Source organism: Lissotriton vulgaris, chromosome 1_1 (genome assembly GCF_964263255.1).
Source record: "Lissotriton vulgaris chromosome 1_1, aLisVul1.2, whole genome shotgun sequence".
NCBI classification, from domain to species: domain Eukaryota; kingdom Metazoa; phylum Chordata; class Amphibia; order Caudata; family Salamandridae; genus Lissotriton; species Lissotriton vulgaris.
Window position 1 is genome coordinate 1,091,602,992 of NC_141685.1, and position 23,733 is coordinate 1,091,626,724.

Genomic DNA, 23,733 nt, shown 5'->3' on the forward strand with positions numbered 1-23,733 from the left:
ATCTGAGGAGCAAAGTTGTCATGTTGCACGGTTGTTGGAAAACTGAATCCCTTCTTGTCTGTGCCAGGGAAGCTGATCACTTCCCATGCAGAGAAGAAAGTTTCCAGTGACCTCTGAGCTAGTTGGTAACACAACCCAATTAAGTTTAGCATAGTCAGTGGAGGCCTGGAATATCCGCAGTTCCACGTCGATACTACTGTTTATGTTATTCCAATGCGCAGGGCCTAGTGGGAAACTAGGAACTACACTACAATGGCAACCAAAACGGCAGTTTTGAGTGTCAAAAGCCTGAGAGGACAGTTATGTAGCAGCTCGAAAGGAGCGCACATAAGGTAGGTCAGAACCAGAATCAAGTCCTACTGGGGCATTACGAAATGAATAGGAGGAAACAAGTGAGCAATGCCCCTAAGGAAACGATTTACAACAGGGAAGTTGAAAAGAGAAGGTTGATCTGGAAGGCGAAGAAAGGCCGAAATGGCCGAAAGATAGCCCTTGAATGTGCCCAAAGCAGAACCCTGCTGAGCCTAGGAAAGAATGAAGAGGATAATCTCTGAAAGAGGGTCAGAAAGGCAAATCCACATTCTTTACTGTGCACCATGCCACAAATGTGTTCCATCTATAGGCGTATCCTGTTTTGGTGGAGGGATACATGGCTGCCAAGATAACATTACAGACTTCGAGAGGAATGTCGAAAGCTGTCAACTGTCACCGCACAATCACCACTCAAGGAGATGGAGACTGGACAGATTTGGGTGGAGGACCGTCCCATGCTGCTGCGACAGAAGATCCTCCGGAAGAGGCAGTCTGATCGGAGGATTGATGGCCATGTGCAAGAGCTTGGGATACCTGACCCTTCATGCCGAGTTCGGAGCCACGAGAATGACTTAGGCCAGGTCGCGCATGATCTTCTTTAGCACTTTGGGCAGAAGTGGTATAGGCGGAAAGGCTTATAGAAAACTGCAACTCCACTCACAACAAAAAGCGCCGCCTACCAAGTGCCACCTTGGAAATTCCAACGCGTAGACCTGCTGACATTGTGCATTCTGTTTGGTAGCAAATACATTCAACCAAGGCTCTACCCACTGCTAAAAGAGACCATGCACCACCTCCAAGTGAAAACGCCATTCATGATCCATCATGCACCGGGGCTGAGTTTTTCTGTCCTGGCGTTCAGAGAACCTGCCAGGTACATGCCCTGACGTTGCAGCCACTTCCAGAGAGGAAGTGCCTCCTTACATAGGGTCCACAACCCCACCCGCCCTGTTTGTTGCAGTACCACATGGCGCGGTGGTGTTGTCCATGAACACCTACACTACTCTTCCTTTGACAGAAGGAAGGAATGCCTTCAGTGCAAGGCGAATTGCCCAGATCTCCAGAAGGTTGATGTTGAGCTTGGACTCCGCCAAGACCAGAGGCCTCTGATCTCAGCCTCCCCTATTTGGCTACCCCACCCCAGAAGTGATGCATCTGTCACTACTGTGAACACTAGTTGGGGAAGGGAGAGGGACCTGCCGTTGACCTAATCCTGGTTTGTTAGCCACCACTGCAATTGGTGCGCAGTGCCCTCTGAGATCTGGACATAATCCGAAAGATTCCCCTGATGCTGTGCCCACTGAAACTTCAGGTCCCACTAGAGAGCCCGCATCTGCCACCTTTGATAGTCCACCAACAGGATGCAGGAAGCCATGAGGCCCTGTAGCCTCTGGGTCATTCGGACCGAAACCATGCCCAAAACCCGGGATAGAGGCTGAAAGATCGGAATAATAGCCCGAATATCCCGGACTCGCTGCTGGGAGGATAAGCCCAAAACTGCTTTGTGTCCAGAACCGCTCTAATGAAAAGGAGCTTCTGGGAGGAAATCAGGTGTGACTTCAGCACGTGATGGTGAACCCCCTCAAATGCAGGCGGTCGGCCGTAGTCTGGAGGTGGGAGACGACAGCCTGTTGTCGAGATAGGGGAAGACTGGAACGCCTGATCTGCGCAGATGATCTGCGACCACCGCATCCCTTTCGTGAACACCTGAGGGGCGCTGGTAAGGCCAAAGGGAAGCACAGTAAACTCAAAGTGCTTGTGGCCTACCATGAACCTTAGGTAACGCCTGTGGGCAGGATGGGGATGTGAAAATAAGTGTCCTGGAAGTCCAACGCTACTATCCAGTCTACAGGGTCGAGGGCAGACAAGATCTGAGCTAACGTCAACATTTTGAACTTCCCCTTCCGGAGGAAGCAGTTGACGTTCCTGAGATCCAAGATAAGATGCAGGCCCTTGTCTGTCTTGGGCACCACAAAGTAGTGGCAATTAAAACCACGACCTACTTCTGGGGAAGGAACTCGTTTGATGGCCCCATTTGGCCAAGAGAGTCGTAACTTCTTGGTGGAGAAGGGCCAATTGATCCCCTGACATGCGATGGAATTGAGGTGGCATGGATGGAGGGCTAGTCTTGAAGGGGAGAGAGTAGCCCCTTCGGACTATCTGCAAAACCCACCTGTCCGACGTGATGCTGAGCCAATGGGGGAGTTGATGGAGAATCATGCCGCCCAATGGCGAATGGTGGCCCTGAAAGGTTCGACTAAGAGGGCTTGGAGGCTGCAACAGAGGGGGCGCTGGTGGACTGGCCCACCCGCTGGCCCTCAGAACCACGACGGTGGGACCCATGTCCCTGGCCGCGCAGAGGCTGGACAGCTTGCGCGGGCCTGTGGCTCTGGACAGAATGTGGCAGGGCACCCCTTCCATAGCCACGACAGGGGCAAAAAGGAGACTGCGCGGGGCGAGAGGTAGAAGTGAGGCCCAAGGACCTGGCGATTGCCCTGGAGTCCTTAAAGCGATTAAGCGTGTTGTCTGTTTCGTCGCCAAACAAGTGACGGCCATCAAAGGCATGTCTAAAAGCATAGCTTGGACATCACCCAAAAAGCCAGTGGACCTCAGCCAGGCATAGAGTCTTACGGCTACTGACGTTGAAATCCTCGTGCCCAGCGAGTCGGCGGTGTCCAGTCCACATCGTATGGTGAACTTCGCAGTGTCTCTCCCTTCTGCAAAAGCAGGACATGACCCGGGCCGCCTCCAAGCACTGTGGCAACACCTCCACAACCATGTCTGACACACCGAATGGGAGTAACGGTCCAAGAGACATGCAGTGTTCACCGACTGCAGTCCTAAGTTGGAGGAAGAAAACATTATCTTCCCAAGATGGTCCAGCTTGTTGGATTCCCTATCAGGTTGAGCGGGAGGGAATGTGCCCTTGGAAGTCGAGGCTTGGACCACCAAGCTCTCATGGGCAGGGTGTTGGGAGAGGAAAATGGGATCGCCCGTGGCCAGGCAGTGGAGTTGGGCAATCATCCTATCCACAAGGGCACTTGTGTTGGGCTTGGACCAAGTGCCCAAAAGAATGTCCGTGAGGGCCTCATTGAACGGCAACAGGGGCTCTGAAGAGGCTGCCGCCAGTTGAAGTACCTTGGTCAAGAGGTTAGTCTTACCTGCCACCGTAGGAAGCTCAAGGTTTAAGGCCTCAGCCGCCCTACACAACACCACTGCATATGATGCACCCTCCTCCGAAGCCACGGTAGGGGGAGATAGCATGCCAAGGTCTGGAGAAGTGTCCGGACCGCTGGCCTCACCCAACTACTCTCTCCAGTCCGGTTCTTCTAACTGGTCTGCCAAAGGGTCCGCAGACCCCTCCCAGTCCTCCTCACCCTCCTCTGGGAGCCACTCAGGGATATAGGGAACACCAGGGGAGAACAGGGGTACAAAAGTACTGGTTGGCGCCGGTACCGATCTCGGTCGACGCCAGTCCAGCTCCGTGTTCACGTCGAGGGGGAAGCTGGGGTCGATGTCGGTTAGGGACACAACCGGTGTCGGAAGTGTCGCAAATGGATTTGGTGCCGGGGGAGGGTTGTAAGGTCAACCGGTGCCGATCGGGATCCAAGTTTGGATCCCTGGGGGCCCTGCGGCACCCGAGCCTAAGCCACCGGCATTAAAGGTCTAGGACCCCCAGGCTGCCCAAAGATGGAGTGGAGGGCTTTGTTAAAGCTACGAAGTTGTGCAGGGGTCGCTCTGGCTCCCAGAAAAGGAGGGAGGCTCAGAGTCGACCCAACAGGCTCTGCGGGTGGAGCTGGACGACTACCTTCAGCATCCCGCGTTGCGTCGCCTGGGGAGAACACGAAGAGCGATGGTGCTTCTTCACCTTCTTTTTGTGCTTCGACTTAACCGAAGGTGAAGACTTCAACGAAGAGTTGTGGTAATGGCTCAGCGACCAGTCCTGTGACTTCCCTCTCAACCGGGACCTCGAGCAGTGCGGAGCCGACTGCCGGGCCTCCAGAAGCTTTCGGAACCGCTCCTGCAAAGACTTCAGGGCCATGGCCAGGCAGTCAGAGCACAACTTCGGGTCGTAGTCGCGCTCCAGACATCAGAGGCACACGAGATGGGGTCCGTAACCAATATCAGCTTGTGGCAGGAGCCACAGGCTTGAAGCCAGTTCGTCAATGTGACATTCCTGTGCACCAGGAGTCAAACTACTCAAAAAGATGTTGACAAAAAGTCAAAAACAGAATGTCAAAAAGTGACTGCTCTCTCTGGATCAGTGCTGGCTGGCACAGTAATAGAAAGAACTGACGTCAGCGCGCAGGGGTGGCGTCTAAGTAGATACCGCTACGTTATTCCGGTGACCAGACGCCAACGATGAATGCGGAGTCAACCGACGACACCTACTGATGCGCAGGGGTACTGCTGAAGAAAAAGTCTCCGGATCCAGTCTGACGCCTGGGGGTGATTCTAAGGTGAGGAATCCATAACTAATAGTCTCTTTCAGATAGGACCTTTTGTAAAAGTGACAGTGCAGAAACTTTACTCATTTACATACCTGTTGAGCATGCACGCTTTCTGGGTGTACCTTTTGAGTTCAAGGAAGAATCTGGAGTAAAGAAGTTGATCCCTTTACGACTTGGGCACATACTCTATGGTGCTTTTCAGAAGCAACTTCAAAATCCCAACTCTCAGCTCACGTATGAGTTTATGAGCCTCCTCCTTTAGTGGATTTAAAGGAGTTTGTTCTTTGAATTTCATGGTGTGCACATGATGGATAATACTGAGCACTCACATGTAAGTTGTTATAACCTTCCAGTTGTGAAGGTCTGGTTGAATCTGCTCCCCTATCCCCTTTGTCAAATGGGGACTGGATAGCAAGAGGGAGTCACTGCTTGCCTAGGTTCATCTTAAGGGAGAGTGGTTTAGCCTCATCTTTTTCTCTGCAGTAATTTATTTGTTTTACAAGAATAGGAACCACAGATGCAGTAACCTGGTTTTTGAAATGAGTGAAAATTTACGTCTGGTGAAAACAGCCTCTCAGATGGGATTGTGCCTGTTGCCAGAATAACCTTAGTGACACTAAATATATCCAAGGATATAATAAACAAGTTACTTACCTTTGGTAATGCCTTATCTGGTAAAGACTCTATCTATCAGAAGATTCCTTACTTTAGAATAATCATAAGGCATCAGACGGGGGCCTGTGTGATTTTGTGCAGTACCCCTGCACACCGGTAGGTGATGCCGTTCAGCTCCACATCGTATGCACCTTAAGTGACATGCGCAGTACCTACATAGATCCCACCCCAGTGCAGTGAAGTCAGTTACTTTTGCGATTTTCCATGAGAAGGGTGTCCCTTACACTATAATTTTCTCACAGAGTGGGCAGGATGGGAGGGTTGGTAAGAAACTTTTTAGCCGCTGATTTCGTACCTTAGAATAGATACCTAAACAATGCCAACCAGGAGGTCGGTCTGCAATGCCAATTGTGATGGATGTGACTGTCCAGATAATAGTGTTTGGTAAAAGTCTAACTTAGACCAAAAGTCTAACTTTACAACTACTAAAGTTAGACTTTTGGTCTAACTTTAGACCAAAAGTCTAACTCAACCAAAAGTCTAACTTTAGTAGTAGTAAAGTTAGACTTTATGTCCAAACTTTGGTCTAAGTTTACATTTGTGAATCAGGCCTGTAGTGTTCGCCAACCGTAGTGCAAGGCTGGTGAAAAGAACATCCTCTTGCCAAAGGTATCCAGCCTCTTGGATTCCCTATCTGGTGGAGTGGTAGGGAACTACCGGGGTTGATCCTAGAAGTGGAGTTTTGGACCAACATGCCTTCCGGGGTGGGTGCTGGGTAAGGAAACTGTGGTACTCACGAGTGGGGTGATATTGGCCTGAAAATGTCCTCTGAACAACTACCCTGGTGCAGGTCCTGGACCAGGCCCCAAGTCAGATATTGGTGAGGAAGTCATGAAAGGGGAGTAAAGGTTCTGAATGGGCAGCTCCCTGCTTTAGCACCTCAGTCAAGACGTTTATCTTGACTGCCACTGTGGGTAGCTGAAGGTCCACGACCCCAGCTGCCCAATGCACCACCACAGAGAAGGAGCCTAACTCCTCCATAGCCACAGTAGGAGGAGAGACCAGGCTAGTATCAGGTGAGGTGCCTAACCTCCTGGCATCTGCCAATTCCTTAAAGCAGTTGTCCTCATTCCCATCTAGGGGATGCAGGTATCAATAAGGGAATCCAGACCCCTCCTGTTCATCTAACTTTCCAAAGGCACTGGCTCTGATCAGGAGAGCATGACCATATTCGGCTACAGAACCAGTATTGGACGATGTCCGTGTTGAAGTTGGCAATGATAATGGGGATGGCACAGCCGTGGAGCGTCAGTGGCGCCCAAGGGTGTCGGCACTGGAGGGATGCCAAGGAAGGTCTTGGTCTCGCTGACAGCTCCACTCCGGGTCCAACATGGGATCCATGAAGCCCAAATGGTGGTGAGGGCGAACCTGCTGGCGAGGATCCAGCCCATGGGGTTCAAGGGCTTTCCAGAGGGGGTGGGCCCCCCAAATTTGAGGTACATGGCCTCATAAAATTCTTTAAGTTGGCGGGGGTTGCTCTGGGAATTACAAGGAAGTGCAGAGAGGACCCTGACTCAGGATCGGCCGAAACATGAGCGCTGGAATTCTAACGCTTCAGCACCTCATTAGAAGACTTTGACAAGCGCAGGGAAGTCAAAGATCTCTTAGACTTCTTCAATTTCTTGTGCTTATAGCTCTTACCCAACTTCCCAGATGACTTCGAGTGCGACAACAACCGCAGGGTGCAGCTCCACGAACAGTCCTGAGATCTTCCCTGCAACTGGGATCATGAGCATTGCAGGGTTGTCTGACGTCGGGTGGCGAGGAGCTTGAGGGATCCCTCCCTCAGTGCCTTTAGATACATGGCACGACAGTCCTCGTAGGTCTTGGATTCGTGGTCCCTCTTCAAGTACCATAAACACATCAAGTGTGAGTATTTCACAGACATCAGCCTGTGGAGATCATTAGGCACTGCATGATATGGACACATGTTACGATAGGTTGACTAAATTGTAACTGGTAAATTTTAGTCATTTTGGTGCTTTTAAATGTTAGCTCCTGTCTCATTCGTTTTGTCACCGTGTAATGTTGCTTTAACTTTTGTTTTTTCAGTTAATTTTTTTAATTTTACCTAAGAAACTCTTATTACCATGTGTAACTATAACGTTATTTGTTTTTTTCAGTGAAAAAGTAAAATATTATGTGTGTGTGTGTTTGTTTGTGGGTGTGTGTGTGTGTATGTGTGTGAATCTCTAATGACACTCCAAACAAGGCTCCAATGCTGCTTTGGCTGTGTGTAATCTCATTTATTATACGCTGCCACCACATGTGATCAAAGCCGTTGGATCGCCCGAAATGCAATATGGTGGCATTGTATAATAAATGAGATTACACACAGCCAAAGGAGCATCAGAGCCTTGTTTGGAGTGGATTCAGAGAAATAATTGAACAGGATTGCTGGCACCTTACTTCGGACACGGCCCATCTGTGTGAAGCACCACGGCAGCCAGTGATAGCGTGTGAGAATATCTATATATATATATATATATATATATATGTATATATATATATATATATATATATATATATATATATATCACAACAAGGTTGCCTGCAATGAGAGGGTCAACCCAGGTGAGTTACCATCAGCCAGCAATTTATTCAGAGAAAAGCAGTAACAAACAGCGAACTGCCACGCGTTGTTTCCATGTCCTGCCCAACGCGTTTCGTGCACTGGAGCACTTTGTCAAGGGCTGCGGGCATCTGTTAGGCAATGCAAAGGCACGGTTGTTCATTGAAGCACTTTTGAACGCAATGTTCACCGCCCATGTGGGCGTGGCCGTCAGCACGGCCCGATGGTCTTTGTAGTGCTCAATCTTCCTCATGTGAGTCACCAGCCTTTGCACTCTCGTGATTAAAATTAAATTCCCCAGTGGGTTGCGATGCACAGTCTCGTTGAGTGTCTCTGCACATACCATTCTCCAAACGGCCTCATCCGTCCTTTTCACCGCGGTGCCGGGTGGCGTCACAGCAGGGCTGCATCACTGCAGCGGGACCCTTCTCGCGACTCAGGCTGGGCCGCTTTACTTATCACAACAAGGTTGCCTGCAATGAGAGGGTCAACCCAGGTGAGTTACCATCAGCCAGCAATTTATTCAGAGAAAAGCAGTAACAAACAGCGAACTGCCACGCGTTGTTTCCATGTCCTGCCCAACGCGTTTCGTGCACTGGAGCACTTTGTCAAGGGCTGCGGGCATCTGTTAGGCAATGCAAAGGCACGGTTGTTCATTGAAGCACTTTTGAACGCAATGTTCACCGCCCATGTGGGCGTGGCCGTCAGCACGGCCCGATGGTCTTTGTAGTGCTCAATCTTCCTCATGTGAGTCACCAGCCTTTGCACTCTCGTGATTAAAATTAAATTCCCCAGTGGGTTGCGATGCACAGTCTCGTTGAGTGTCTCTGCACATACCATTCTCCAAACGGCCTCATCCGTCCTTTTCACCGCGGCGCCGGGTGGCGTCACAGCAGGGCTGCATCACTGCAGCGGGACCCTTCTCGCGACTCAGGCTGGGCCGCTTTACTTATCACAACAAGGTTGCCTGCAATGAGAGGGTCAACCCAGGTGAGTTACCATCAGCCAGCAATTTATTCAGAGAAAAGCAGTAACAAACAGCGAACTGCCACGCGTTGTTTCCATGTCCTGCCCAACGCGTTTCGTGCACTGGAGCACTTTGTCAAGGGCTGCGGGCATCTGTTAGGCAATGCAAAGGCACGGTTGTTCATTGAAGCACTTTTGAACGCAATGTTCACCGCCCATGTGGGCGTGGCCGTCAGCACGGCCCGATGGTCTTTGTAGTGCTCAATCTTCCTCATGTGAGTCACCAGCCTTTGCACTCTCGTGATTAAAATTAAATTCCCCAGTGGGTTGCGATGCACAGTCTCGTTGAGTGTCTCTGCACATACCATTCTCCAAACGGCCTCATCCGTCCTTTTCACCGCGGCGCCGGGTGGCGTCACAGCAGGGCTGCATCACTGCAGCGGGACCCTTCTCGCGACTCAGGCTGGGCCGCTTTACTTATCACAACAAGGTTGCCTGCAATGAGAGGGTCAACCCAGGTGAGTTACCATCAGCCAGCAATTTATTCAGAGAAAAGCAGTAACAAACAGCGAACTGCCACGCGTTGTTTCCATGTCCTGCCCAACGCGTTTCGTGCACTGGAGCACTTTGTCAAGGGCTGCGGGCATCTGTTAGGCAATGCAAAGGCACGGTTGTTCATTGAAGCACTTTTGAACGCAATGTTCACCGCCCATGTGGGCGTGGCCGTCAGCACGGCCCGATGGTCTTTGTAGTGCTCAATCTTCCTCATGTGAGTCACCAGCCTTTGCACTCTCGTGATTAAAATTAAATTCCCCAGTGGGTTGCGATGCACAGTCTCGTTGAGTGTCTCTGCACATACCATTCTCCAAACGGCCTCATCCGTCCTTTTCACCGCGGCGCCGGGTGGCGTCACAGCAGGGCTGCATCACTGCAGCGGGACGCTTCTCGCGACTCAGGCTGGGCCGCTTTACTTATCACAACAAGGTTGCCTGCAATGAGAGGGTCAACCCAGGTGAGTTACCATCAGCCAGCAATTTATTCAGAGAAAAGCAGTAACAAACAGCGAACTGCCACGCGTTGTTTCCATGTCCTGCCCAACGCGTTTCGTGCACTGGAGCACTTTGTCAAGGGCTGCGGGCATCTGTTAGGCAATGCAAAGGCACGGTTGTTCATTGAAGCACTTTTGAACGCAATGTTCACCGCCCATGTGGGCGTGGCCGTCAGCACGGCCCGATGGTCTTTGTAGTGCTCAATCTTCCTCATGTGAGTCACCAGCCTTTGCACTCTCGTGATTAAAATTAAATTCCCCAGTGGGTTGCGATGCACGGTCTCGTTGAGTGTCTCTGCACATACCATTCTCCAAACGGCCTCATCCGTCCTTTTCACCGCGGCGCCGGGTGGCGTCACAGCAGGGCTGCATCACTGCAGCGGGACCCTTCTCGCGACTCAGGCTGGGCCGCTTTACTTATCACAACAAGGTTGCCTGCAATGAGAGGGTCAACCCAGGTGAGTTACCATCAGCCAGCAATTTATTCAGAGAAAAGCAGTAACAAACAGCGAACTGCCACGCGTTGTTTCCATGTCCTGCCCAACGCGTTTCGTGCACTGGAGCACTTTGTCAAGGGCTGCGGGCATCTGTTAGGCAATGCAAAGGCACGGTTGTTCATTGAAGCACTTTTGAACGCAATGTTCACCGCCCATGTGGGCGTGGCCGTCAGCACGGCCCGATGGTCTTTGTAGTGCTCAATCTTCCTCATGTGAGTCACCAGCCTTTGCACTCTCGTGATTAAAATTAAATTCCCCAGTGGGTTGCGATGCACAGTCTCGTTGAGTGTCTCTGCACATACCATTCTCCAAACGGCCTCATCCGTCCTTTTCACCGCGGCGCCGGGTGGCGTCACAGCAGGGCTGCATCACTGCAGCGGGACCCTTCTCGCGACTCAGGCTGGGCCGCTTTACTTATCACAACAAGGTTGCCTGCAATGAGAGGGTCAACCCAGGTGAGTTACCATCAGCCAGCAATTTATTCAGAGAAAAGCAGTAACAAACAGCGAACTGCCATGCGTTGTTTCCATGTCCTGCCCAACGCGTTTCGTGCACTGGAGCACTTTGTCAAGGGCTGCGGGCATCTGTTAGGCAATGCAAAGGCACGGTTGTTCATTGAAGCACTTTTGAACGCAATGTTCACCGCCCATGTGGGCGTGGCCGTCAGCACGGCCCGATGATCTTTGTAGTGCTCAATCTTCCTCATGTGAGTCACCAGCCTTTGCACTCTCGTGATTAAAATTAAATTCCCCAGTGGGTTGCGATGCACAGTCTCGTTGAGTGTCTCTGCACATACCATTCTCCAAACGGCCTCATCCGTCCTTTTCACCGCGGCGCCGGGTGGCCGTTTGGAGAATGGTATGTGCAGAGACACTCAACGAGACTGTGCATCGCAACCCACTGGGGAATTTAATTTTAATCACGAGAGTGCAAAGGCTGGTGACTCACATGAGGAAGATTGAGCACTACAAAGACCATCGGGCCGTGCTGACGGCCACGCCCACATGGGCGGTGAACATTGCGTTCAAAAGTGCTTCAATGAACAACCGTGCCTTTGCATTGCCTAACAGATGCCCGCAGCCCTTGACAAAGTGCTCCAGTGCACGAAACGCGTTGGGCAGGACATGGAAACAACGCGTGGCAGTTCGCTGTTTGTTACTGCTTTTCTCTGAATAAATTGCTGGCTGATGGTAACTCACCTGGGTGGACCCTCTCATTGCAGGCAACCTTGTTGTGATATATATATATATATATATATATATATATATATATAGATATAGATAGATAGATAGATAGATAGATAAATAGATATAGTTATATTTAGATCTATACCCAGCTCATTGAAGTGAGCACTAAACGTGCTCACTTCAATGGGCTAAGTGAAGATTTCCTAAATTCAAATGAGCAAAAGCCCTGTAAAGGGCAGATTATGTTTAAACTGTCTTTTCTATGTCCTGTATTCTTAACCATCTTGCACTCTGATGTTCGCTCTCTGTGAAGCAGAAAGTGAATGCTATATTGAAATACCTTTCAAAAACATATGTACCTGGATCAGGAGGTTTTGAAAAGCGATCAGAAGAGAAAGCGTTTTCTGCATATCCAGGGGGTAGAGAGAGGCATCCCGCTCATTTAGTGGCAATCTCCTCGCCTCGGACTGGGTGGTGACCACCAAGGAAGAGCTAAAATTCTGCTTCAGGATTGTACGCAGGAAGAGAACAAGGCTGACTGAAAAAGAAAAAGAACCAGGATACATATTTAAGATAAGGCCTGTGCTGTCAGTCAGCCTAGATAACCAAGGGTTAAGTACACTACTCCCCATGCTAGGAAAACAAAAGTTCCTTATCTGTAATAATGTTTCACAGCTTCTGTATCATCTCCTGATTCATAGGCTATCTTAATCCTTACCTGCAGAAGAGCAGGGGTTGGAGTTCCATAACAATTTAAAAATGAAATACATATGCTATTCCCCATCTGTTTTTGTAAATTTTTCAGCTTGAGTTTTGATTTTTATGGTTTCTTCAAAATGTATTTTGAGGATGGGGTATGTTACAGAGGGAAGTAGGAGAGTATGTGTGTACACCGGGCTTTATTTTAAATTTATTAAGAGAGGGAGAGGGATGCCAGGTATTACTTTTACAAGATTTGCATGGAGAGGTAAGTTAGGGTGGCGAAGACGATCCTTGCTTAACATGCTGTCGGGACTCATACACAGCGTAGGTACAGGATTACACATAGGTCTGGAACGGCTTAAAAACACCAGAGCACATGACTATGTATAATGAATAGACGCAAACACCAGGCAGAAAAATAGAATTTTGCAGTCACAGACTCACTTCCTGGTTATGGTGCACAAGTTACTACTTGTGTAACAATATATCTGTAAGAGACATTAGTTAGTGATAGATTCCTTACCTTAGAATATCCCCAGGCGTCAGACTTTTGCTTAGCAGTACCTCTGCACTTCAGTAGGTGGCGTCCTGCGGCTACGCGTCCGTCACTGGTGTCGCAAGCACTGAGATGACATCACGGAGAGTAGTTAGGCGCCACCCATGCGCGCTGACGTCAGTTCTGTACATGACTTTCAGCGGCAGGAACGCAGAACCATGCAAGATACTGACCATTGGTGCATAAAACTGGGGACCCCAAAAGGGATGACCTTAACCCTAGTAATCAGTTCGCAGAATGGGTGGGGCGGTAAGGAATCTATCACTAACTAATGTCTCTTACAGATATATTGTTACACATGTAGTAACTTGTGCATCTGAAAGAGACAGGTTAGTGATAGATTCCTTACCTTAGAATAGATACCCCAGCAATACCAATCTCAGTGGTGGGTCTGCAAACAAGATTACACCCGAAAGTCATGGAGAACAGAACAGCCAAAGAAGCCATCTCGCAGGACTTGACTGTCAAGGCAGTAATGCTTGGTAAACGTGTGCAGCGAGGCCCACGTAGCTGCCTGACATATGTCCTGCAAGGGAACGCCACGACCCAAGGCAGTAGTGGCTGCAGTTGCCCTGGTCAAATGGGCACGCAGCCCCACAGGAGGCTCCTTCTTAGCCAATGAGTAACATGCTTTGATGCACAAAACGACCTACCTGGAGATGGTCTGCTTGTGCACAGCCCAACCTTTTTTGGCGCACACGTATCCAACAATGAGCTGGTCATCTACCCGGAACTGTTGTGTACGCTGCAGATAGAATGCGAGGGCCCGTTTTGGGTCCAGATTGTGGAGCCTCTCCTCTTCCCTCGAGGGATGCAGCGGCAGAAAGAAGGTGGGCAAATAGATGATCTGCCCCATGTGGAAGGGCGTGACCACCTTTGGCAGGAAAGAAGGACGGGTCCTCAAAACCACCTTGTCCGGATGAATAGAAAGAATTTGTTCCACCTGCAGGCTTATACCGTTTTTGTAGAGGGACGCCTGGCTGCCAGAATGACATCACAGACTGCACGAGGAAGATCGAAAAGTGTCAATTGTCGCTGCTCAATCTCCACGCATGGAGGTGGAGTCTGGACAGGTTCGGGTGGAGGACCGCCCCCTGCTGCTGCAACAGAAGATCCTCCCGAAGAGGCAGTTGGATCGGGGGATTGATCGCCATGCTGAGTAGCTTGGGGTACCAGTATCTTTGTGCCAATCCAGAGCTACAAGGATGATTTGGGCCCGGTCGCGTATGATCTTCTTTAGCACTCTGGCCAGAAGTGGCATAGGCAGAAAGGCGTACAACAGACCGCAGCTCCACTCGTGACAAAAAGCGTCGCCGAGCGAGTGCTGCCTTGGAAATTCCAACGCGCAGAATAGATGACATTGCTCATTCTCTTCGGTGGCAAATATAACCAACCAAGGCTCTCTCCACTGCAGAAAGATACCTTGCACCACGTCCGAGATCAGACGCCATTCGTGATCCATCAAGCACCGGCGGCTGAGTTTTTCCGCCCTGGCATTCAGAGAACCTGCCAGGAGTTGAGCCACCAGGGTAATGCCTTGATGTTCCAGCCATATCCAGAGGCGCAGACCCTCCAGACATAGGGTCCAAAACCCCACCCCACCCCGCCCTGTTTGTTGCAATACCACATGGCGGTGGTGTTGTCCGTGAACACCTGCACCACACTTCACTTTCAAAACGGTTAGCCCGCAGCTCCAAAAGGTTGCTATGGAGCCGGGACTCTCCCGGAGACCTCTGATCTCCTCCTCATCCAAATGGCCACCCCATCCAAGGAGAGACGCATCTGTCACCACTTTGTGCTCCGGTTGGGGAAGGGAGAGGGATCTGCCACTGACCCAATCTCGAATTGTGATCCACCACTGCAATTGTTCATCAGTGCCCTCCGAGATCTGGACATGATCGGACAGGTTGCCCTGATGCTGCGCCCACTGGAACTTCAGGTCCCACTGCCGAGCCCGCATATGCCATCTGGCATGTGTCACCAGCAGGATGCAGGAGCCCATCAGGCCCAGGAGCCATAGGGTCATCCTGACTGAAACCTAGGATAGAGGCCGAAAGATTGGAATCATAGCTTGAATATCCTGGACTCGCTGCTCGGGAGGATAAACCCGAAACAGCGTTTAATCCAGAACCGCTCCGATGAAGGGGAGCTTCTGAGAGGGACTCAGGTGGGACTTCGGCACGTTGATGGAGAACCCCAGCAACTGCAGGAGGTCGGCTGTAGTCTGAAGGTGGTTGACGACTGCCTGGGGAGAGCCCGCCTTCAACAACCAGTCTTTGAGGTAGGGGAAGACTGACACCCCCGACCTGCTCAGGTGAAGCGCGACCACCGCCATCACCTTCGTGAACACCCGAGGGGCGCTGGTAAGGCTGGAGGGGAGCACAGCAAACTGAAAATGCTCCTGGCCTACCATGAACCGCAGGTATCGCGAGTGGGCCACCAGAACGGGCATGTGAAAATAAGCGTGCTGCACGTCCAACACTACCATCCAGTCTCCAGGGTCGAGGGCAGCCATGACCTGAACTAGAGTCAGCATTTTGAACTTCTCCTTCCGGAGGAAGCGATTGACGTCCCGTATGTCCAAGATGGGGCGCAGGCCCCCATTGTCCTTCTTGGGGACCAGAAAGTAGTGTGAATAACAACCACTCCCTACTTCCTGCCCAGGAATGCACTTGATGGCCCCCTTAGCCAAGAGGGCCGTGACTTCCTGTTGGAAAAGAACCAAATGATCCCCTGACATGCGGTGGCACCGAGGCGGCATGGCTAGAGGGGAGGACTAAAAGGGAAGGGAATAACCCTCGCGAATTATTTGCAACACCCACTTTTCTGACGTAATGTCGCGCCAGTGGGGGAGGTGGCGTTGGATACTGCCACCCACTGGCAAGTGGTGCTCGACAAAGCTCAGACTAGGAAGGTTTGGAGGTAGGAGCAGCGGGGTGGAGGTGGACTGACCCGCACGCTGATTCCATGACCCGCCCTTCCAGAAGCCGCAACCATGGCCGCACTGATGCTGGGTCTGCACAGGCTTGTAGAGGAATGTCAATCAACAAAAGGAGAGAAAGGGATTCGGGCACTCTCGGTCCCCAGTCAATAGCAGATAAACAAAGGAAGAGTGTCCGTCAGGCAAGCATTCAAAAATTGATAATAGCACGTGGGAAGGAGGCCAGTTGTAAGTGGTCGTATGGCAGGACCAGATTCAAGAAAAAATACAATATTTTTTCAGGAAACCCTCACTCACCCTAATGGTGACATGCTTCATCATTGGGTCCACCGGGTGAGATCGAATATCTCCCCGGTGTGCTGCGACGCCAGGTGACTGCGAAGCTGGTTGTTTGTGAGGGTAGGGGGTGAAAAAAGTGGTGAGTTAAAAATGTCCAAGGTTGTACCAAAAAATCATTTATTGGCTGGTCAACCTGACATGATAAAAACTATGTGTGGGGAAAACTAACCAAATAAATTATACTGGTGTTTCCCTTTTTAAAGGAAGGTCAACATGTTTCTGCCCGTGGTATGAGTGAATTTACAGGGCTTTCTTCAGGACCAGTTAGCGAGTGTTACCTTGACAGGTCTGGGCGCGCTAAGGCCCACCCTGCCATAGGCAGTGAAAGTTAAAATTGCACTATGTGTAAAAAAGGTGCATTAAAAAATACAAACTTGTCAGTCTGGGGTTTTACCTCTGTTTCGAGGAACCGAGAAGTCTGTGGACAAAAGAGGTGAGACAAACAGACGAGAAAACAGACAAAAAAACAAGAATTCAATTGATATCATTCATTCTAATGACAATTGATGCAACTCGGTGGCGTAACACGTGCTGGCATACCTATCAAAGGCCGTGGCCGTGATGAATGGGATGCGGAGGAGAAGTTGTGCCACAAAACCTGAGTGGTGGGCCTCAACTATCGCTGAGAAGTGTGATCCAGCGCGTTCTGTTGCAAATTTAAGCCAACAGACTGATAAAAAAGGGGGACTTACAGTGTTAAGTCAAACCGTGCGGGAGGCCAAAGGTGGCTACCCGTTGTTACATTGCTACCTATAGTCGGGGGACCGGAGTTGATCCCCGAAGTGGTGAACGTGAAGGCAAAAAACCCGGGAAAAACCCGGTAACTCTGCTGGCCGTGGCTTGTACCTTAGATCAAGCGCACATATGCATGGACGTGAAAAGGAAGATTATCCTCACTTGTAAACAAAATGAACCACGCCCCATAGAACTCAGGAGGGGGGTGGGAGCGACAATGGCACACCCTGTTTGGGAAGGAAAGACATACATAGAGGATTTTAGAGATCTGGCAGAATCTTGTTAGATGAACTTATCTTAATGGAAGATGTCCGGAAGAGGTTTCTTACGCCCGCAACGCTCTGCACCCTCTCGGTACCTAGCTGTTCCCTCACTGGATCTCGTGGATCCAGAGTGAAGGGCGAGCCCGGTGTTATGAGGGAGGTGGCAGGGTTTGGGCCAATGGGAGCCGATGTTCAAAACGAGGCTTGGAAGGCAAGTCTCGTAATCCCGCGATAGGTTAAGTCCAAACGGGGATTGGGAGGTGCCGCTCACGTGTGTGACCACCTACAGCACTCTCTCAGACAACATCAAGAAATCCATCAACAAAAATTGGAGAATAATCACCAGTACCATGAAAGACTGGGGGAAACCCCTTTTCTCTATTAAAAAGGGCAGAAGCCTTAAGGATGCCTTGGTACATACTAGGCCCGCACCATGCTCCACATCGGCTACATTAACGAGGTCTGTCACAGAACCCTGGCACCTTCCTCCAATCACTGGCCATTTTCCGTGCACTGACTGTAGTGTTTGCCACCTTACCACCCATACAAAACAACTAAATCTGGAACCCGGAAAAACTTGGATTCAAAAATCCCACACTAACTGTAACTCTGCTAACGTAGTCTATCTGATTACGTGCCCATGCGCAAAACGCTACGTGGGAATGACTACCCATAAGGTAAAGACACGCATTGGCGAACATCGCAGCAACATTCGCTGCAAGAAAGTTACCACTAAACTAAGCAAACACTATTTGCAGGCACATCACACCCCAAATGATATGACCTGGACAGTCATCGAGCAGGTCAACAATCCAAGAAATAGAGATCGCATCCTGTTTGAAAAAGAACAGCGCTGGGTGTATAGACTCGGTACCCACATCCATGGACTCAATGACCAAATTCCATGGACGAGCATCCTGAAACGTTAAAATTTATCACCCACTGAACCCTAACCAGAGCCCCAGACAATGCTAGCCTTGCTCTGACCTATCACAATGCCGCACAATGTTTGCTTCCCAAACCTCGTTTCCATCTCAATTTCAATCCCCGTTTGGACTTAACCTATCGCGGGATTACGAGACTTGCCTTCCAAGCCTCGTTTTGAACAGCGGCTCCCATTGGCCCAAACCCTGCCACCTCCCTCATAACACCGGGCTCGCCCTTCACTCTGGATCCACGAGATCCAGTGAGGGAACAGCTAGGTACCGAGAGGGTGCAGAGCGTTGCGGGCGTAAGAAACCTCTTCCGGACATCTTCCATTAAGATAAGTTCACCTAACAAGATTCTGCCAGATCTCTAAAATCCTCTATGTATGTCTTTCCTTCCCAAACAGGGTGTGCCATTGTCGCTCCCACCCCCCTCCTGAGTTCTATGGGGCGTGGTTCATTTTGTTTACAAGTGAGGATAATCTTCCTTTTCACGTCCATGCATATGTGCGCTTGATCTAAGGTACAAGCCACGGCCAGCAGAGTTACCGGGTTTTTCCCGTTTTTTTTGCCTTCACGTTCACCACTTCGGGGATCAACTCCGGTCCCCCGACTATAGGTAGCAATGTAACAACGGGTAGCCACCTTTGGCCTCCCGCACGGTTTGACTTAACACTGTAAGTCCCCCTTTTTTATCAGTCTTTTGCCTTAAATTTGCAACAGAACGCGCTGGATCACACTTCTCAGCGATAGTTGAGGCCCACCACTCAGGTTTTGTGGCACAACTTCTCCTCCGCATCCCATTTATCACGGCCACGGCCTTTGATAGGTATGCCAGCACGTGTTACGCCACCGAGTTGCATCAATTGTCATTAGAATGAATGATATCAATTGATTTCTTGTTTTTTTGTCTGTTTTCTCATCTGTTTGTCTCCCCTCTTTTGTCCACAGACTTCTCGGTTCCTCGAAACAGAGGTAAAACCCCAGACTGACAAGTTTGTATTTTTTAATGCACCTTTTTTACACATAGTGCAATTTTAACTTTCACTGCCTATGGCAGGGTGGGCCTTAGCGCACCCAGACCTGTCAAGGTAACACTCGCTAACTGGTCCTGAAGAAAGCCCTGTAAATTCACACATACCACGGGCAGAAACATGTTGACCTTCCTTTAAAAAGGGAAACACCAGTATAATTTATTTGGTTAGTTTTCCCCACACATAGTTTTTATCATGTCAGGTTGACCAGCCAATAAATGATTTTTTGGTACAACCTTGGACATTTTTAACTCACCACTTTTTTCACCCCCTACCCTCACAAACAACCAGCTCCGCAGTCACCTGGCGTCGCAGCACACCGGGGAGATATTCGATCTCACCCGGTGGACCCAATGATGAAGCATGTCACCATTAGGGTGAGTGAGGGTTTCCTGAAAAAATATTGTATTTTTTCTTGATTCTGGTCCTGCCATACGACCACTTACAACTGGCCTCATTCCCACGTGCTATTATCAATTTTTGAATGCTTGCCTGACGGACACTCTTCCTTTGTTTATCTGCTATTGACTGGGGACCGAGAGTGCCCGAATCCCTTTCTCTCCTTTTGTTGATTGATACTTAGCTGCACACAGCAGTGAGAGCTCCTTCTCTAATTATACATTATTCGAAAGATGCAACTCCCAGTATCTATTGAAAGAAAACAACATAGAGCCATGGCTAACCTGGGACTCACATACTCCACAGAGGAAATAGATGAACTACTGGCAGATCCTAACATGTTTGCAGACCCAGCAATATCTCAAGTAATTTCACATACAGCGGAATGGGAACAACTGACTGAACTTAAACGAGATAGAATAAGGACCATACTTCATGGTACCATACTTAAACAATATCTCACTTCCAACTCAGCCCCAAAAGGGCTCTTGGTCACTAACGCACCTAGGATCTTTCTGAATGATGCCACATTCAGAAGGGACTGGGCCATGATTGCATGGCATTGTACAAGAGATTGGCTGGTGCTGATAATCAAAACAGCACTTCGCCTATCCGAGACTATACAGATAGAGATCCAACAAACAGAAACCCAGTTTAAAGCCATGATAACGGGCTATAAGAAGAAATTGGATGAAATCAATAAAGACCTCACAGAATACAAGGACAATCTCATGCAGGCAAAACTGACCAAATTCCAGAAAGACCTTAAAAAATTCAAGTTCGAAAGTGTGTACCCTTACTCTGATCCTAATTACAGTGCTCCTAAAAAGGACACTAGAAAATCTGATGATTCAGACAGTCACTCGTCTAGAGGGAGCACTGCCAGCAATCAAAGCCCCAAACAAAAAGGGCGAAGAGGAGGGAGGGGCAGATTCAACTACCCGAATCAACAACCAAGATGGCAAAATTACGGTCATCCAAATAATGGCCCTACACCGCTGTTCTTTCAGCAACCACAGTTCCCTATGATGAATTGGAACCCATACATGCAACCACAATTTCCCCAAAGCCATCCCCCAATGCCTTTTTTAGGGAGAGGCGGACGGGGACGGGGACGGAGCAGAGGCAACACACAAGTAACCTGGGAAGACGAAGATGCAGTGGGGAAACACACCCGCAGCCAAACAGCAACGGCCAGCACGAGCGCAATATGAGTCTTGTGACAAATCTTTCTAAGAAAATTCTAACCCCAGAGGAGACTAAAGTACTGGAAAAAGGTCTAGGCTTTGTCCCGACCTCTCGCCCCGACAAATTTCAACTTCATTGTGAACTCTCACAATTCTTCAGAAAACTCAAATTAAAGGCATTTTTTGAGTCCAAAGAGCAATCCACAACAAATGAACAGGAGTTTGATACCAACTTTAGATTGAAATCTACCTTCATGCCACCACCACACACAATACCTGCAGCAATTACTGCTTTTGAACAAGCTGTTGTGAAAGATCTGGAAACCACTGAAAACCCTAAACGGTTTAACAACTTCACGGCTGCAGAACATAAAGCCCTGGAGAGTCTAAAGAATGATAAGGAAATTACTATCAAACCCGCCGATAAGGGCGGCGGGATTGTGATCCAGGATACCTCCGAATATGATAAAGTGTGCATGACACTCCTGAATGATAGGACAAACTATTTGCCCCTTTCTACCAACCCCACCGCAGAAATGAAATTACGCATAGAATCGCTCGTACGAGAGGCGGAGACCAATGAGCATATCTCCCCACATGAAGCTGCATACCTAATGACAGGAGGCCCAACGATTCCATATTTTTACACGTTGCCGAAAACCCATAAAAATGTCTTACCACCTCCGGATCGGCCGATCGTTTCTGGAATCGGTTCAGTGTTGGAACCACTATCCACTTTCTGTGATCACTACCTGAAACCGTTAGTGCAAAACTCAAGCACCTACCTGAAGGACACAAAGAGTCTACTCAGACTACTCCAAGATATCTCTTTTCCAAAGGACTCTGTCATACTGGTCACCATGGACATAGAGAGTCTTTACACCAGTATCCCCCAGGAAGAAACACTGCGGGTACTGGCTGAAGCACTAAATACAGTCAATTGGGAGTACACTACCCCAAAGGAATTCATTTTGCAGTGTGCGAGAATGGCACTCAGAGAGAATTATTTTGAATATAAAGGACAACTGTACCTCCAGTGCACAGGGACCTCAATGGGGAGCACGTTTGCCCCCAGCATAGCGGGGCTGTACGTATATGACTTTGAAACTAAGCATATTTTACCTACTACAAACCCCTATGCCTCCTCCATAGGATTATGGAGGAGGTACATCGATGACATTCTCCTCCTATGGACAGGGAATGAAGACAGCCTCATACAGTTCCTGAGCTGGGTCAATACTCTTAACCCTTACCTGAGATTCACCCACAACTACAGCAAAGAATCTATTGTCTTCCTTGACGTGGTGATAAGGATAGAAGAAACATCTCTCACCACGGTGACCCATCATAAACCAACAGCAAAAAATAATCTTTTGGAGTTCAGCAGTTTCCACCCAAGACCTCTACGAGAAAATCTGCCCTATGGACAATTCCTCCGCCTGAGAAGGAATTGTAGTACCATCTCTGACTACAAGGTCCAGGCAAAAGAACTGACCGAAAAATTGAAGCAAAGAGGATATCCGCAAGGAATCCTTAACAAAGGTCAGACCCGGGCACGCAACCAACCCCGTGATGCCCTCCTTGAGGAGAATGTGGAAACCAACACAGAGGTGCCGCTCACGTGTGTGACCACCTACAGCACTCTCTCAGACAACATCAAGAAATCCATCAACAAAAATTGGAGAATAATCACCAGTACCATGAAAGACTGGGAGAAACCCCTTTTCTCTTTTAAAAAGGGCAGAAGCCTTAAGGATGCCTTGGTACATACTAGGCCCGCACCATGCTCCACATCGGCTACATTAACGAGGTCTGTCACAGAACCCTAGCACCTTCCTCCAATCACTGGCCATTTTCCGTGCACTGACTGTAGTGTTTGCCACCTTACCACCCATACAAAACAACTAAATCTGGAACCCGGAAAAACTTGGATTCAAAAATCCCACACTAACGCTAACGTAGTCTATCTGATTACGTGCCCATGCGCAAAACGCTATGTGGGAATGACTACCCGTAAGGTAAAGACACGCATTGGCGAACATTGCAGCAACATTCGCTGCAAGAAAGTTACCACTAAACTAAGCGAACACTATTTGCAGGCACATCACACCCCAAATGATATGACCTGGACAGTCATCGAGCAGGTCAACAATCCAAGAAATAGAGACAGCATCCTGTTTGAAAAAGAACAGCGCTGGGTGTATAGACTCGGTACCCACATCCATGGACTCAATGACCAAATTCCATGGACGAGCATCCTGAAACGTTAAAATTGATCATCCACTGAACCCTAATCAGAGCCCCAGACAATGCTAGCCTTGCTCTGACCTATCACAATGCCGCACAATGTTTGCTTCCCAAACCTCGTTTCCATCTCAATTTCAATCCCCGTTTGGACTTAACCTATCGCGGGATTACGAGACTTGCCTTCCAAGCCTCGTTTTGAACATCGGCTCCCATTGGCCCAAACCCTGCCACCTCCCTCATAACACCGGGCTCGCCCTTCACTCTGGATCCACGAGATCCAGTGAGGGAACAGCTAGGTACCGAGAGGGTGCAGAGCGTTGCGGGCGTAAGAAACCTCTTCCGGACATCTTCCATTAAGATAAGTTCATCTAACAAGATTCTGCCAGATCTCTAAAATCCTCTATGTATGTCTTTCCTTCCCAAACAGGGTGTGCCATTGTCGCTCCCACCCCCCTCGTGAGTTCTATGGGGCGTGGTTCATTTTGTTTACAAGTGAGGATAATCTTCCTTTTCACGTCCATGCATATGTGCGCTTGATCTAAGGTACAAGCCACGGCCAGCAGAGCTACCGGGTTTTTCCCGGTTTTTTTGCCTTCACGTTCACCACTTCGGGGATCAACTCCGGTCCCCCGACTATAGGTAGCAATGTAACAACGGGTAGCCACCTTTGGCCTCCCGCACGGTTTGACTTAACAC

At 49.4% G+C, this 23,733-nt stretch overlaps 1 protein-coding gene across 1 annotated transcript in view; it reads right to left on the reverse strand.

Annotated features, from left to right (window-relative positions):
- Nucleotides 1-23,733, reverse strand: part of MEI1 (meiotic double-stranded break formation protein 1) — a 3,731,473-nt gene that overhangs the window by 677,452 nt on the left and 3,030,288 nt on the right. The window contains exon 26 of the mRNA XM_086963480.1: nucleotides 12,068-12,246. Within this exon, the coding sequence (XP_086819606.1) occupies nucleotides 12,068-12,246 (179 nt within the window). The remainder of the gene's footprint in view (nucleotides 1-12,067; nucleotides 12,247-23,733) is intronic.